General features: G+C 69.2%; 2 protein-coding genes across 2 annotated transcripts; both read left to right on the top strand.

Moving 5' to 3' along the window:
• Positions 1-1,309: 1,309 nt before the first annotated feature.
• Positions 1,310-4,152, top strand: CHLNCDRAFT_32508 (hypothetical protein; the record flags this gene model as incomplete). Its single annotated transcript, XM_005844528.1, has 8 exons — positions 1,310-1,804; positions 2,000-2,077; positions 2,265-2,331; positions 2,501-2,642; positions 2,928-3,047; positions 3,232-3,247; positions 3,490-3,645; positions 3,913-4,152. Coding segments are annotated over exons 1-8 (1,290 nt in total), but the record flags the coding sequence as incomplete, so codon positions are not given.
• A 1,230-nt stretch (positions 4,153-5,382) lies between these two features.
• On the top strand, positions 5,383-12,057 carry CHLNCDRAFT_58858 (hypothetical protein; the record flags this gene model as incomplete). Its single annotated transcript, XM_005844527.1, has 17 exons — positions 5,383-5,482; positions 5,797-5,980; positions 6,146-6,316; positions 6,518-6,679; positions 6,884-7,060; positions 7,270-7,515; positions 7,703-8,369; positions 8,490-9,093; positions 9,296-9,360; positions 9,611-9,667; positions 9,843-9,941; positions 10,069-10,182; positions 10,403-10,494; positions 10,638-10,724; positions 10,961-11,025; positions 11,186-11,246; positions 11,412-12,057. 17 exons carry the CDS (start codon positions 5,383-5,385, stop codon positions 12,055-12,057), a joined length of 3,597 nt encoding a protein of 1,198 aa, XP_005844589.1.
• Between the last annotated feature and the right edge of the window lie 752 nt (positions 12,058-12,809).

Genomic DNA, 12,809 nt, shown 5'->3' with positions numbered 1-12,809 from the left:
CCCGCCACGCCTGCTGCCCTGCCTGCTTTGGTTGAAGCAGGCAGCCACCAACACACACGCCTTGGCCTGCCGTTCCAGCAGCGGCAGCAGGCGCCTGCCAACGCCGCTGCTGCTTCGAGCTCAATTCTGCATTTCTCAAGAATGCTGCCGCCTGTGCATCATCTCTGCGCAGGTGGTTGAGGACAAGGAGGACCCTCTGGTCAGCTCCCTGCAGGCGCTGTTTGACGTGATTGCGCAGGAGGCGAAGAAGGGGCCGCTCATCGTGTTCATCCAGGTGTGTGCGTGGGACAGGGAAGCGGCGGGGAAGGGGACGGCGCGGCCAGCTTGGCCCGCTGCGCTGCTGGCTGCAGATTCCTGTCCTCGGCGCGCCCTGGCGGGCACCCGAGCCTGATCTCTGTCGTTCAGGGTTCATCCCCACTCCTTCCGCTGATGGCCCACCCCCTTGCGCCTGCCTGCCTACCTGCTTTCACCCGTGGGCTGCAGAATCTGGACCGCCTGCTGCGCACCCATGCCACCGACCACTTCCGCAAGCTGGAAGCGCTGCTGGCCTCGCTGCCGCCCCGCTGCCTGCTCTTTGCGGGCTACTGCTCCCGCTCGCTGGCGCGCGCCGAGGCCAAGCGCGAGGGCGGCCCGCAGTCGCTGTCCCGCTTCTTCGGCGGCCTGGGGGGAGACACGGGGTTTGGCGGCGGCGGCGGCGGCAGCGCGGCCGGCGGCGGCGGCGACGACCTGGCGCTGCTGGACCGCTTTGGGCGCGGGCCCGGCTGCGGCCAGCGCAAGTCCACCAAGGGCCGGCTGCTGGCCAAGATGCTCCCAAACCACCTGGAGCTGCACCCTCCCAACCAGGAGGCGCACGTGTGTGCCTACGGCTGCCCGCGCGGCTTGCGGTTGTTGTCCTGGCCGGGACAGCTCGGCATGGGGCGGGTCTGGATGCTGCCCTGCACACCGTTCCTGCCGCTCTCTCACCCCAGCGCAGCCCCGGCTACTGGCTGGCCGCATGTTGGCCAGCGGGCTGCTGCCGACCGCCGGCTGCCCGCCGCACTGCCGGCCCCTGCAGGCCAAGGCCTGGAAGAGGATGGTGGAGGCTGATGTAGCGACCATGCGCCAGCGCTCCAACCGCACCGCGCTGCGCAAGGCGCTGGCGCGCTGCGGCTGCGACTGCGATGACTGGGACGCCGTCAGCATCACCGACTGCCAGCTGGCGCGCAAGGACATTGAGCAGATTGTGGGGGTGGCGGTGGCGCAGCAGGTGACGGGTGAGGGGCCGCCAGAGGGCATGGAGGTGGAGGAAGGTGCAGCCAAGGAGGCGGCGCCAGCGCCTGGTGCAGCTGCTGAGATGGCGGCACCTGCCGAGGGTGCCGCCGCCGCTGCCGACGCTTCCGCCGTCGTCGCGCTGGAGCGCAGCGGCAGCGTGGCGGCTGCCGGGGAGCCAGCAGCCGCTTCCGCACCGGCGCCGCCGCCTGGCGGCGCTGCGCCAGCTGCGCCGCGCGAGCAGCAGCCGGCAGCGGCAGCTGCGGCGGAGCAGCCCTGCGCCATGCAGACTGACGAGCCCGAGGCCGCCGCTGCCGCGGCAGCGGCGCCTCCCAATGCCAGCACAGCCGCGGTGGGGCCTGGCCCTGCTGGGGATGGCGATGGCACGGTGGCTGCGCCGGAGAAGGTTGTACCCCTCTGGACGCTGCGTGCGGCTTACATCATGGCGGCAGCGGAGGCCATCCGAAACGTGCAGGCCGAGGCGGCGGCGGTACCGGAGAAGCACGCGCTGCGGGATGTGGCGGTGGACCAGTATGAGAAGCAGCTACTCAGCGAGGTGTGTGCAGCCTGCTGGCTAACGGCTGGTCAGCAAGTGCAGGAGGCAGGACGAGGAGCGGCACATGGCAGAGCCTGCATGCCCGCAGCTTGCCCAACCGGCCAGCCGAACCCTGCTGCCTCTACCCACCCTTGCCCGGCCCTGCTGCGACTTGTGATCAGCTGCGCACCTTCCTGCCTGCCTCCCGCGGCGCAGATCATCCCTCCCGAGGAGATTGCGGTCGGCTTTGACGACATCGGCGCGCTGGATGCGGTGAAGAGCACGCTGCACGAGGTGCGGCGCCGGTGGCAGCTGTGTCTGGCGGGGTGTGCTGAGCTGGATGCCCAGGTTGGGGCAGGAAAGGCGGGGTCTGCTGGGGCTGCTGCTGCATGCCAGTCGCGTGGATGCTGGTCTGCCTGCCTGCCTGTCTGCTGCCGGGGCCTGCCCGCCACCACAGCTCCTTCTGTTGTCCGTTTTGCAGGTCGTCATCCTGCCGCTGCAGCGCCCGGAGCTGTTCACCCGCGGCTCCCTCACCAAGCCCACCAAGGGTGAGCGCCGTGGGAGGCGCCTGCAGCCCGCGACCTGCCCAGCCAGCCCGGGCCTTGCCCCTCCTGCTGCCACCTGTGCTCCATCGGCGCTCCTGCGTATGCTAGCCAGCTCATCTCCACTCGTTCCCAGCTCCCGCCACCCCCTCTCGGTCACGCCTGTGCCCTGCAGGCGTGCTGCTGTTTGGGCCGCCCGGCACCGGCAAGACGATGCTGGCCAAGGCTGTGGCCAGCGAGAGCGGGGCGCACTTCATCAACTGCAACATGTCGGCCATCACCTCCAAGTGGTTTGGCGAGGGCGAGCGCCTCGTCAGGTGGGCGCGTGCTTGTGGCAGTTGTGTGGCGATGCGGTGGTGGGGTGGGCGCGTGGTTGTGGCAGTTGTGTGGTCATGCGGTGGCGGTGGTGGGGTGTGTGTGTTGCGCTCTGGGAAGAGGCGCCGCAGCGGCAGCACGGCGTTGAGGAGCTGTGGAGGATGGGAGGATCTGTGCGCGCTCTTGAGCAGTGCTGGTCAGTAAGGGCGAGCCCCACCGCTGCGTGCCCCCTGGGCTTCCCTCCAACCCCTGCACCCGCATCTCCCCGTGCGCCTGCCTCCCTGCAGGGCGCTCTTCGGCCTGGCCCACAAGCTGTCCCCCTCCGTCATCTTTGTGGATGAGATAGACTCCTTCCTGTCCAAGCGGGGCCAGTCCAACAGCGAGCACGAGGCGCTGCGCAAGATGAAGTAAGTGTGCGGCGCAGCGCATGCAGCCTTGGATGGTGCAACTGTAGTTCGGATCCATCAGCCGAGGCAGGACTGCATCTGGCAACCTCATTTCAGATCTGAGGGCACGCTGCCGCTTGTCTGCTGGCTGTCATGACACCCTGCCGCTGACCTGCGGTGCTGTGCTCCCCCTGCTGCTGTGCAGGAATGAGTTCATGACGGTGAGAAAAGCTGCCTGCCTCCCCATGCGGCGAGGGTTGTGTGTGTGCGTGTGTCACTGTTGCGTGTGTGTTGTGTGGCTGGCTGGTTTTACATTGACCCTGCTTTTGTCGCACAACCACACTCCTCTGCGCCCTTGCCTGCCACCCACCAGCCCCTTGCTTCCTCCACCTGCCAGCCGCTTGCTGCTGCCGCCGCCCACCCGCGCCGTCCTGCTGCCTCCTCCTGCCCGCTCCCTCCGCAGCACTGGGACGGCCTGCGCACCAAGCAGAGCGACCGCGTGCTGGTGCTGGCTGCCACCAACAGGCCCATGGACTTGGATGACGCGGTCATCCGCCGCATGCCGCGCCGCATCTTTGTGCCGCTGCCCGACACGCCCAACCGCGAGCGCATCCTGCAGGTGCGCCGTGCGGCCGGCTGCTCGCCCCCTGGCTGGCAGGCTCGCGGTGCTGTCGGCTCGGCGCTGCCCGTTGGCCTATCCCCTCAGGCTTGGCCCTCTGCCACTCGCCTGCCTGTCTCTACCGCCTGCCCCTTGGCCTGCCTGCCCCTCTGTATTTCCCCAGCCCCAGCTCCCTCCCTTCCCGGCCTGCTGCTCCTCACCGCTTGCTCCTCACCACCTTCCTCTGTATTCCTCCCTTGCACTCGATCACCCTGCTACTCCACGCAGGTGATCCTCAAGGACGAAGATCTGGACCCATCGTTTGACTTCAGCGAGGCCGCCGCCCTGGCCGACGGCTACAGCGGCAGCGACCTCAAGAATGTGTGCATCGCCGCGGCCTACTGCCCCATCCGGGAGTTTCTGGAGAAGGAGCGGGCGGCCATGGCGGCGGAGAAGGCGGCGGCGGCGGCGGGAGGAGGAGCGGCTCGTGCCGGCGCCGGCTCGCAGGCGCGCGCCGCGGCTGCGGCTGCGGCCGCGGCCGCGGCGGCTGCGGCGGCCACGGCGGCGGCCAGCTCGGCCACGCCCGCCGCGCTAGCGGCAGTGGCGGTGGCGGCGGCGGCGCCCGAGCCGGTGCGCCTTCGCCAGATGACCATCGCCGACTTCAAGGAGGCGCTCAAGCAGGTCACTGCCAGCACCAGCAACGAATCAGCGAGCATGGGCGACCTGAAGAGGTGCGGGCCAGCGGGAGGCCGCACGGCGGCTGGTGCTGCCGCTGTAGCAGGGGGCACACAAGATGAGGTAGTGCCTGGCCTCGCTGGCTGCCGTCCCGGGCAACCTGCCTCCGCTGCCAGTGGAGCCTACTGCGCAGGAACCCGCCCAACTCTCTCTCCCTTCCCCGTGCGGCGCAGGTGGAACGACCAGTACGGAGAGGGCGGCAGCGGCGCCAAGGAGCTTCTGTCCTACTTCATGTGAACGCCCGGGGCGCTTCTGGCGTTCCGTTGTTCGCCTGTGGCTCCGGGACCTGCCAGCCACGCTCAGCTGTCTCCGGGCCGACGCTCCGGGACCAGTGGCCCTCTTCTCTTCTGCAATCCAGGCTGACACCTCCTCACTTCCCGTGTCAGGCACCACTAGGCTTTCACCCCGCTTCCCATCTGCTCTGCTCGCTTCCCAGCTGTTTGCTCCCCTGCCCTTCCCATCTGATTGCCTGCTGCCCCGTCCCCCGCCGCCTCTCTGCTTCCTCCTGCCAGCCTGGCCCCGGCTCTTTGACATTCAGGGCCGGCCACAATGTTGTACACTAAATAGATTGCCGCGTATGAACATCTGCCGCTCACCATTCTGCCTGCCTGCTCGTGCCGAGCTGGCTGCGTGCCCGTGCATTGGGCATGCGCCGCCCCGCTCGCATCGTTCACACAGCTGCTGAGCCAGCTCATTGTAACTCACGCAGGCTTTCTATTTATCCTCATGGCGAGCAAGCAGGGTGACTCTGCGGTGGGCGGGGGAAGCGGCGGCAGTAAGGTGGCCCGCCTCAGCTTCTCAGGCAGTCTCTGTGCCCCCCATGTGACTGCCCCACGGGGCCGGCCCTCGTTCAAGCCAGGAAATCCTGCTAGAGACAATCTGAGGCCGAGTCCCCAAGGAATTCCTTGGCGGCTTGCGCGTGTGCACACGTAGCCTGTCCACCTGGCGGTCACACCGGGTGCACCCACACCGGCGGCAGGAGCAGCCAGCCTCCCCATCATCGCCATGTGCAGTGAGCCCTAAATGCCGCTGGTGCAGCGCTCACTGGTGCTGGTGGCGCTGCTACTGGCCTGCGTGAGCGGAGACCCGCAGGGCAGCGAGTCCGACCACGACGAGGACGTCGGTATGTGCTGGCGCAACCGATAGAGTGCTGCCTGCCACGCTGCGGGGCCGGGTGCCAGGACGCCGCCCGGCAGGCGGCGGCAGAATTTGCGGGGGCTCCCAGCAGAGACAGAGGCTCCTGCCCACAGGCAGCATCCGCAGCGTGCAAGAAGCAGCAGTTGGGGACACGAGCAGCGGAACGGATCAAGCTGCAGGCAGCCCCCCGGGCTGGGAGCAGTGTGTGACCACCGCACCAGGCTTGCGGGCCGCGCTGGCCGCGTCGCCCACCGTACTGACGCCCATGCCATGCTGCTGCCTCTCGTCCCTGGGCTGCAGACCAGCGCCAGCTGCTGCTAGACTTCAAGGCGGGAATATCAAACTGGGATGCGGTGGCCGCATCCCGCCGCCTGGCTGGCTGGTCGCCCTGCACGCTAGGTGGCGAGTGCGTGCCGGTGTGCCGCTGGGGCGGCATACTGTGCGACCCTTATGAGTACCCGGCAGCCAACCAGGTCACCACGCTGTGAGCGACGCCGCCGAGGCCGCCGCCGCTGGCGCCTGCGCTGCCGCTTGGCGTTTGCGCTGCGCGGCTGCTCTCCGCTCGCATGCATCCAGTCGGCGCGCTGCAGCGTGGCGCTCCCCTCCTTTCATATAGCCTGTTTCCGCGCTGGCCCCGCGTGTGCTGCAGAGACCTGGGATGTAGCGAGGCGGGGTGCGAGGTGGCGATGCAGGGCGTCCTCAGCGCCAGCCTGGCCTCGCTGCCGCACCTGCAGACACTGGACCTGGTCAACAACAACCTGTCCGGGACGCTGCCGCCAGAGTGGGGCCTGCCGGGGGCCTTCCACGACCTGCAGATCCTGTGAGCCTGGGGAGAAAGAAAATCTGTGCTGGGAAATAACAAATAACCTGCCTTGGAGCGGCCGACGCCAAGCAGGCTGCCGCATGGGGTAGTGCGCATGGCTGGGGGATGGGAGCGCAGGCGTGCGTGCTCGCTTCCCGTGGCTGCGCTCACCGCGCCGCGCACCCGCCCGCGCGCCCGCGCGCCTGTCTGCCAACGCAGGCGGCTGAACGGCAACCGCTTCAGCGGGCGCATACCGGAGCAGTGGGCCGTGGGGCCGGCCTTCCTGCGCCTGGTAGACTTCCAGCTGGCGGGCAACCTGCTGACGGGTCCCTTCCCCGCCGTCGCCTACACCAACACCTCCTTCATGCTCATGCAGGCCTTGTGAGCTGCCCGGCCCTGCCGCGCCTGCTGCTCCTCGCCTGCTTCTCCCCGCCTGCTGCTCCCCATGTGCTTGCCCCCGCTACTGCCGCAGCGGATGCCAGCGCGGGGTTGCCGGGCATGCCGACGGGCGCATGCTCAGCAGAGGCAGGGTCGTCCGGCCGCCGACTTGGCTGCGCCCCGTCCCCGCCTCCCTCCCGCCTGCAGCAACATCGGCAACAACCAGATGACGGGGCCGCTGCCCGAGTTTTGGAACGGGCTCATCATCCTGTCCCTGGTGTCCATTGCAAACAACCGCTTCACAGGCACGCTGCCGCCCGACTGGGGCCGCCAGGGCTACTTCTTCAACGGAACCTACAACGACACGCAGGCGCTCCAGTTCCTGTGAGTGTGTGGTGCGGCGACCGCGCCGCGTGGCACAAGTGCTGGCAGATGGCGGGCGGAGAGGGCCAGGGGTGCCGGGGAGGAGGCCCCCCGGTGCGGTCCAAGGCGCGGCTAGCCCGCCGCAGGCCGGGCACTGGCAGCTGCCGCCCTCTCGCCGAGCCCTTGCTCTTCCTTCCTCGCCGGGCCCATACACCACGCGCCGCCCGCAGGTACCTGCACGGCAACCAGCTGACGGGCGGGCTGCCGGCGGCCTGGGCTGGCGCCGAGTCGTTCTCGGTGCTGCGGGAGCTCACGCTATCTGAAAACCTGCTGGGCGGCACGCTCCCCATGGAGTGGGGCCTCGGCCCGGATGCCATGCCCGCCCTGCGCGCCGTCAACCTGTCCCTCACCGGCCTCACCGGCACGCTGCCGGAGCAGTGGGGCGCTTACGGCGGGCTGGCGAGCCTGGAGAGGCTGTGAGTGGCAGTGGCGGCGGTGCCTGTGCCTGCCCACATGCGTGCCCGCCTGCTTGTCATGAAGTGCGCCCACCACCTCCCATCCGTGCCCAGCAGGCGGCGCTTGCTTTCGCTTCCGCATCCGCCGCACGAGCGGCCTGCCTTGGTGCTCACGCGCTGCCACTGGATCCGGCCTGCCTGCCCGCAGGAACGTGGCCGGCAACAACCTGAGCGGGGCCGTGCCGGCGAGCTGGTCGCAGCAGCTGCCCAGCCTGCAGCGTGTCACCCTGCAGCCCGGCAACCCAGGTCTGTGCACAGAGGAGCCAGCCGGAGCCAGCTTTCGGCTGTGCAGCGAGGGGGATGTGATGTGCTACCGCGCGCTGGTCACCTCCACCAACGCCAGCGCGTGCAGCAATAGCAGCGGCGAGTTCTATAGCGGCAGCGGGAACAGCACCAGCGACAGCGGCAGCGGCTCCAGCTTCCCCGTGGTGGCGGTGGCTGTGCCGCTGGCGGTGGTGGGCACGGTGCTGCTCGCGCTGGCTGCCTTCCTGCTGTGGCGCCGCCGCCAGAAACAGCAGGCGCGGCAGGCCGCGCTGGCGCTGCCGCAGCAGCGCCAGCTGACCCAGCGGACCAGCATGCCCAGCAAGCCGCCCTCCGAGCTGCAAGAGGAGCTCAGCCTGGCGATCGGAAGCGTCCTGCCCGACGGCAAGGCTCCGCCGCCGCCCCCGCCGTTTGGCGCCGCCCCCGCGGGCACAGCCGCGGCAGCGGCTCCTGCAGCGGTGGTGCCGCTGGAGGCCAGCAGTCGCCCACGCAGCTTCGCCACCGGCGTGTTTTGCTTACCCTGCGCCGGCCGCCGATCCACAGACGGAGGGACGGTGGGTAGCGGCTCGTACCGGGCTGCTTGCCCAGCCGCCGTGCCCGCGGTGCAGCGCTCGCCACAGAGCAGCCGGCGGCTCCCTCACCCTCCCTCGTCCTGCCGTTTCTCCTCCCTGCAGCAGCTGGAGGGGTTGCCGTCAAATAAAACGGCGGCGTCTGCCAACGCGCGCAACTCATTACACATCTGGCTGCCGCAGGCAGCCTCCGGGGCGGGGAGCAGCGCGCGGCCGTCGCCCACGCCGGGGTCTGGGGGCCGGCAGGCGCAGACGCCGGATCAGCAGCAGGCTGCCGTGGAGCTGTCGCCCCTGCAGCAGTACCAGCAGCAGCAGGCGCAGCAGCCCGTGGCGCTGTCGCCCATGGCGCAGTACCAGCAGCAGGCGGCCCAGTTCTACTCGGCGCCGCTGTCGCCCATGGCGCAGTACGAGCAGCAGCAGGCGCAGTTCTACTCGGCGCCGCTGATGCCCTCGAGCCACCTGCCGCGGCAGTCGCCGCAGCTGCAGCACAGCTCCAGCGGGCGCAGCGGGCGCAGCGGCGGGCACTCCAGTGGCGGGCCGCCGGGCAGCCTGCCTCGAGGGCACTCCCTGGGCCACGACTCGAGCGGCGCGCCTGTGAGCGGCGGCTCCGGCGGCGGCATCGGCGCCGCCACCGGCGCCGCCTACCACTCCAGCTTTGGGCCGCGAGAGCTGGAGGTGCTCATGAGAGACTGGGACATCCCGGCAGAGTGTGCGTAGGGGTGGCGGCGGTGTGCGTGCTTGGGTTCTGCGCCTGGCGCACAAGTGTGTGTGCAAGTCTGCGTGCGGGGTTTATAGCCCCATGGGGTGCTGGCCTAGTGGCAGCGGGTTGGGCGAGGGGACAGGCTTGGGGGGTGCTTGCGGCGAGCCTCGGCAGCTGCTTACAACCCTAAAACCTGCGCCCTGCCGCGCAGCCATCCACATCTGCAAGCGGCCCGACGGCTCCGATTGGCGCATCGGGTCGGGAGGCTTCGGCACGGTGCGGCGGGGTGGAGTGCCTGCATACGCTTTAGCCTGCCTGCTTGCCTTGAGTCGAGCGCTGTTTGAGCAGGACGTGCCGGCTTGGCCTGGCCGTGTCCTGCTGCTGGCTCGCGCTGCTGCCTGGCTGGCATGGCGGCTCAGCATAGCCGGCCTCGCCGGGCGCTGCCGGCACCGCCAGGTGCCGCGCGTGGGCGGGCCTGCCGGCTGCCGACTGGCTGGTGGCCTTCTGCTGCGTGTGGCTGGCGCAGGTGTTCAAAGCCATGCGCAACGGTGTGCAGCCTGTGGCAGTCAAAGTCATCATGGGGGTGAGACCATATGCCTGCAGATGGATGCAGCAACGTGCCCACGCCTGCCCCCTGTCTTGCTCGCACAATCCCCCTTCCGCTTTGCCATCTCCACTCCACCTGTGCCTTCCTGCCGCCCCCTGACCCACACCCGTCCCTTCCTCCTGGCTCTCCCCGCCCCATCCCGCCCCTGCAGGGCATGAGCGACGCCCAGAACATGATGAGCGACGAAGACTTTGCCCGCGAGGTGTCCATCCTGCGCACCTGCCGCGACACCAACATACTCCAGTTCCAGGTGCGCGTGCTGGCGTGTGGTTGGATGCTTCTCGTGTGCTCCAGGCTCCAGGCAGAGCCGGGCGGCTCGCCTGCCCCCGCCTGCACCTGCCCGCCCGCTCACCCCTCCTCCTCCTCCTCCTCCGTAGGGAGTGTGCTTCCAGCCGAACCGCACGCTGCTGGTGACGGAATACATGGAGGGAGGCAACCTGGCGGGCAACTTGCGGGCCAAGACGGTGTCGTGGTACCGGCGCGGGAAGAAGGTGGGCGGGCACGGGGCGTCCGAGTGTGGTGTGTTTCGGTGTGTGTGGTATGTGCACATGTGTGCCGGGTAGCCTGTAGTTAAGCGTGTGGGATGGGGTGTGTGGTGCAGTGTGCACGCTTGGTTGGGGGAGGGTGGAGACCGGCTGTGCAGCGTGCCGCCGAGCGCGCGCGCGTCGCCCAGTCCACGCCGCCCCGGCTGCGCCCCTGCACCTGCCGCAGGTTGCCATCGACGTGGCTCGTGCCCTGGTCTACCTTCACTCCAGACGCATCCTGCACCTTGACATTAAGAGTGCGAACGTTCTGCTGACCAGGTGTGTATGTGTGCGGGTGGGTGGTGAGGGCAGGCACGCGCTAGCAATGCCGCATCGCGCCCAGCAGCTCCCAGGCAGCGGTCTGCGCTTTCCTCCCTCTCGGCGCCACGCCTGGCCCAATGCTGCGCCGTGCTGTGCTGCAGGGATGGTACCGCCAAGGTTGGGGACGTTGGTATGGCCAAGATCATGGCGGGGGAGTATGTGAGCGGTACCGTCGGCACGCTGGCCTGGTGAGGGGGATTGGTGGGTGGGTGGCTGGTGGCGGATATTGAGGGGCTGCTCTTTCGAGTGCTGGGGCTGCCTGTGGGCCCAGAAGCCTGCCCAGGCAAAACGTAAGTGACCCGTCCTGCTCTGCGCCGCTGCTCGCCGCGATGCGCTCTCTCCGCTCCGGCTTGGGCGTGAGGAGGGAGGCGCTCCCACCCACCCGGCCCGGCGTGTCGCCTCCCCTTCCCTCCTACTCCCGCAGGTCTGCGCCTGAGCTGCTGCTGGGGCAGCGGTGCGACGCCAAGGCTGACGTGTATTCGTTTGGGGGTGAGCTGCCTGCGCTGCTCGCTTGCCTGCCACCCGCTTCTTGCAGGCTCCAGCTTGCCGCTGGCAGGCTGGCAGGTAGGCTGCACACTCTGCGCGCTGACCCTTGTGCCGTCCCTGTGGATGCCGCCACCCTGACCACACTCACACACTGTTGCTGCAGTGCTGCTGTGGGAGATTGTGAGCGGGGAAGTTCCCATCCGGGGCCAGCTGCGTGACCCGATGTGAGCAGCACAGCAGCAGAAGAGGGGCGGCCCTCGCGCCAGAAGCCCTGCTCTTGCCTGCCTGCCTGCCGCCTGCCGCCTGCCCTCGCGCCCCACCTGCTGCTGCCGGCGGCCGGCAGCCTCTGCGCCGCCGCCGTCCTGCCGATCGCTGCTTCCTTCCCACAGCCCACCCTGCGGCGCTTGCCCTGCCCTCCTCTCCTTCAGAGTCCCGGATGAGTGCCCTCCCGAGGTGTCTGCCCTCATCGACCGCTGCTTGTCCCACGATCCCTCCGAGCGCCCCACCTCCACAGAGCTTGTGGAGCAGCTGCAGCGGTGCCCCGCGGTGGCGCCCGGCGGCGCCGCCTCGCTGCCGCGCCGCTCGCCCAACCCCGGCCTCGCCTCGGCCGCCAGCGGCGGCTTTGGCCTGCTGGGCACGCTGCCGCTGCGTGGGGTGGACTCTGCGGCCAGCCTGGCGCCCTCGCCCGCCTCCCGCGCAGCATCCCTGGACGGCGGCGCCCCGCCGCTGCGCACCGCCAGCGCCAGCAGCGGCGGCGGCCTGCCGCCGCTGCCGGAGCAGGCGCCGGCGGGGGAGCAGGAGGCGCAGGCGCCGGCATCGGGCGGCAGCAGCGTGGACATGCGGGGGCCGTTTGCCGCGGTGCAGCACCTGATGCGGCAGTTCAGCGGGCCGCAGGCAGATGGGCCTCAGTCGGGCGCCGCCGCCGCGCCTTCGGACCCAGCAAGCGGCGCCGCGGGAGCCGGCCCCGTCGGCGAGGGGGCACCGGGCACGGGGCGGCCGCTGGGGCGCCCGCCGCGGCAGCCCAGCACCGACTGAAGAGAGGGTGCCCCTGTGGCGGTGCTGGTTACCAGCGGCGGCGAAGCTCAGCCACAGCCAGGGCTTGTGTTAGTAGCAGTACCTACATCTGTGCCAGCCGGCGCGCTATTGATTGCCTGTTGAGCCCGCGGTCGGCACTGCCCCCACCCTGCTGCCGCCCACCGAGGGCTGCTGCTGGGTGACAGGATTCCACCTGCATCCAGAGGATCAGCCTCTGCTGTCCTTGAATACCTTCTCCTGCTTGTATTGTTTTCCGACCTCCTACTGGGCAGGCACTGGCAGGCGCAGCTGTCTGCCTCTGCCCCGCCGCCTCTCCTACTTTAAGCAATGCCATTGACACCTTGAATCCTCTTGTTCTTTTGCGTACTCCTCCCCTCCAAACTCCCTCTTCACTTTCGCCCGCTCCCGTGCTCGGCCAGCTGCGATGGATCCAGGCACGCCCCCTCTGTCCCCCTCCCTTTCTTTCTACCTCCACACCGCCTCCTCCCCCTTCACCTCCACCCATCTTTTCAGCAATGTGCCCCTACTGTTGTACGAGCTGTGAGTACAGGTGCAACACCGACCATGCCCACCAGGAGCGCTGACAACTTCATCCAAACAACGACACTTGAAAGCCGGAATGTCCGAGCTGCGCAGGACAACCACAAGTTGATTGTTGCCAGCCCAGCAGGCACAGCCGCTCCGCATGTGATGCTGCCATATGATGCTGCCATATGGTGCTGCTGCCATGGCGGCCCGCAGCGCCTCTCCAT

The sequence above is a fragment of the Chlorella variabilis genome (assembly GCF_000147415.1).
Source record: "Chlorella variabilis unplaced genomic scaffold CHLNCscaffold_22, whole genome shotgun sequence".
Taxonomy (NCBI): domain Eukaryota; kingdom Viridiplantae; phylum Chlorophyta; class Trebouxiophyceae; order Chlorellales; family Chlorellaceae; genus Chlorella; species Chlorella variabilis.
The sequence above is the reverse complement of the archived record's forward strand: the minus strand, read 5'-3'. Positions and strand labels throughout refer to the sequence as shown.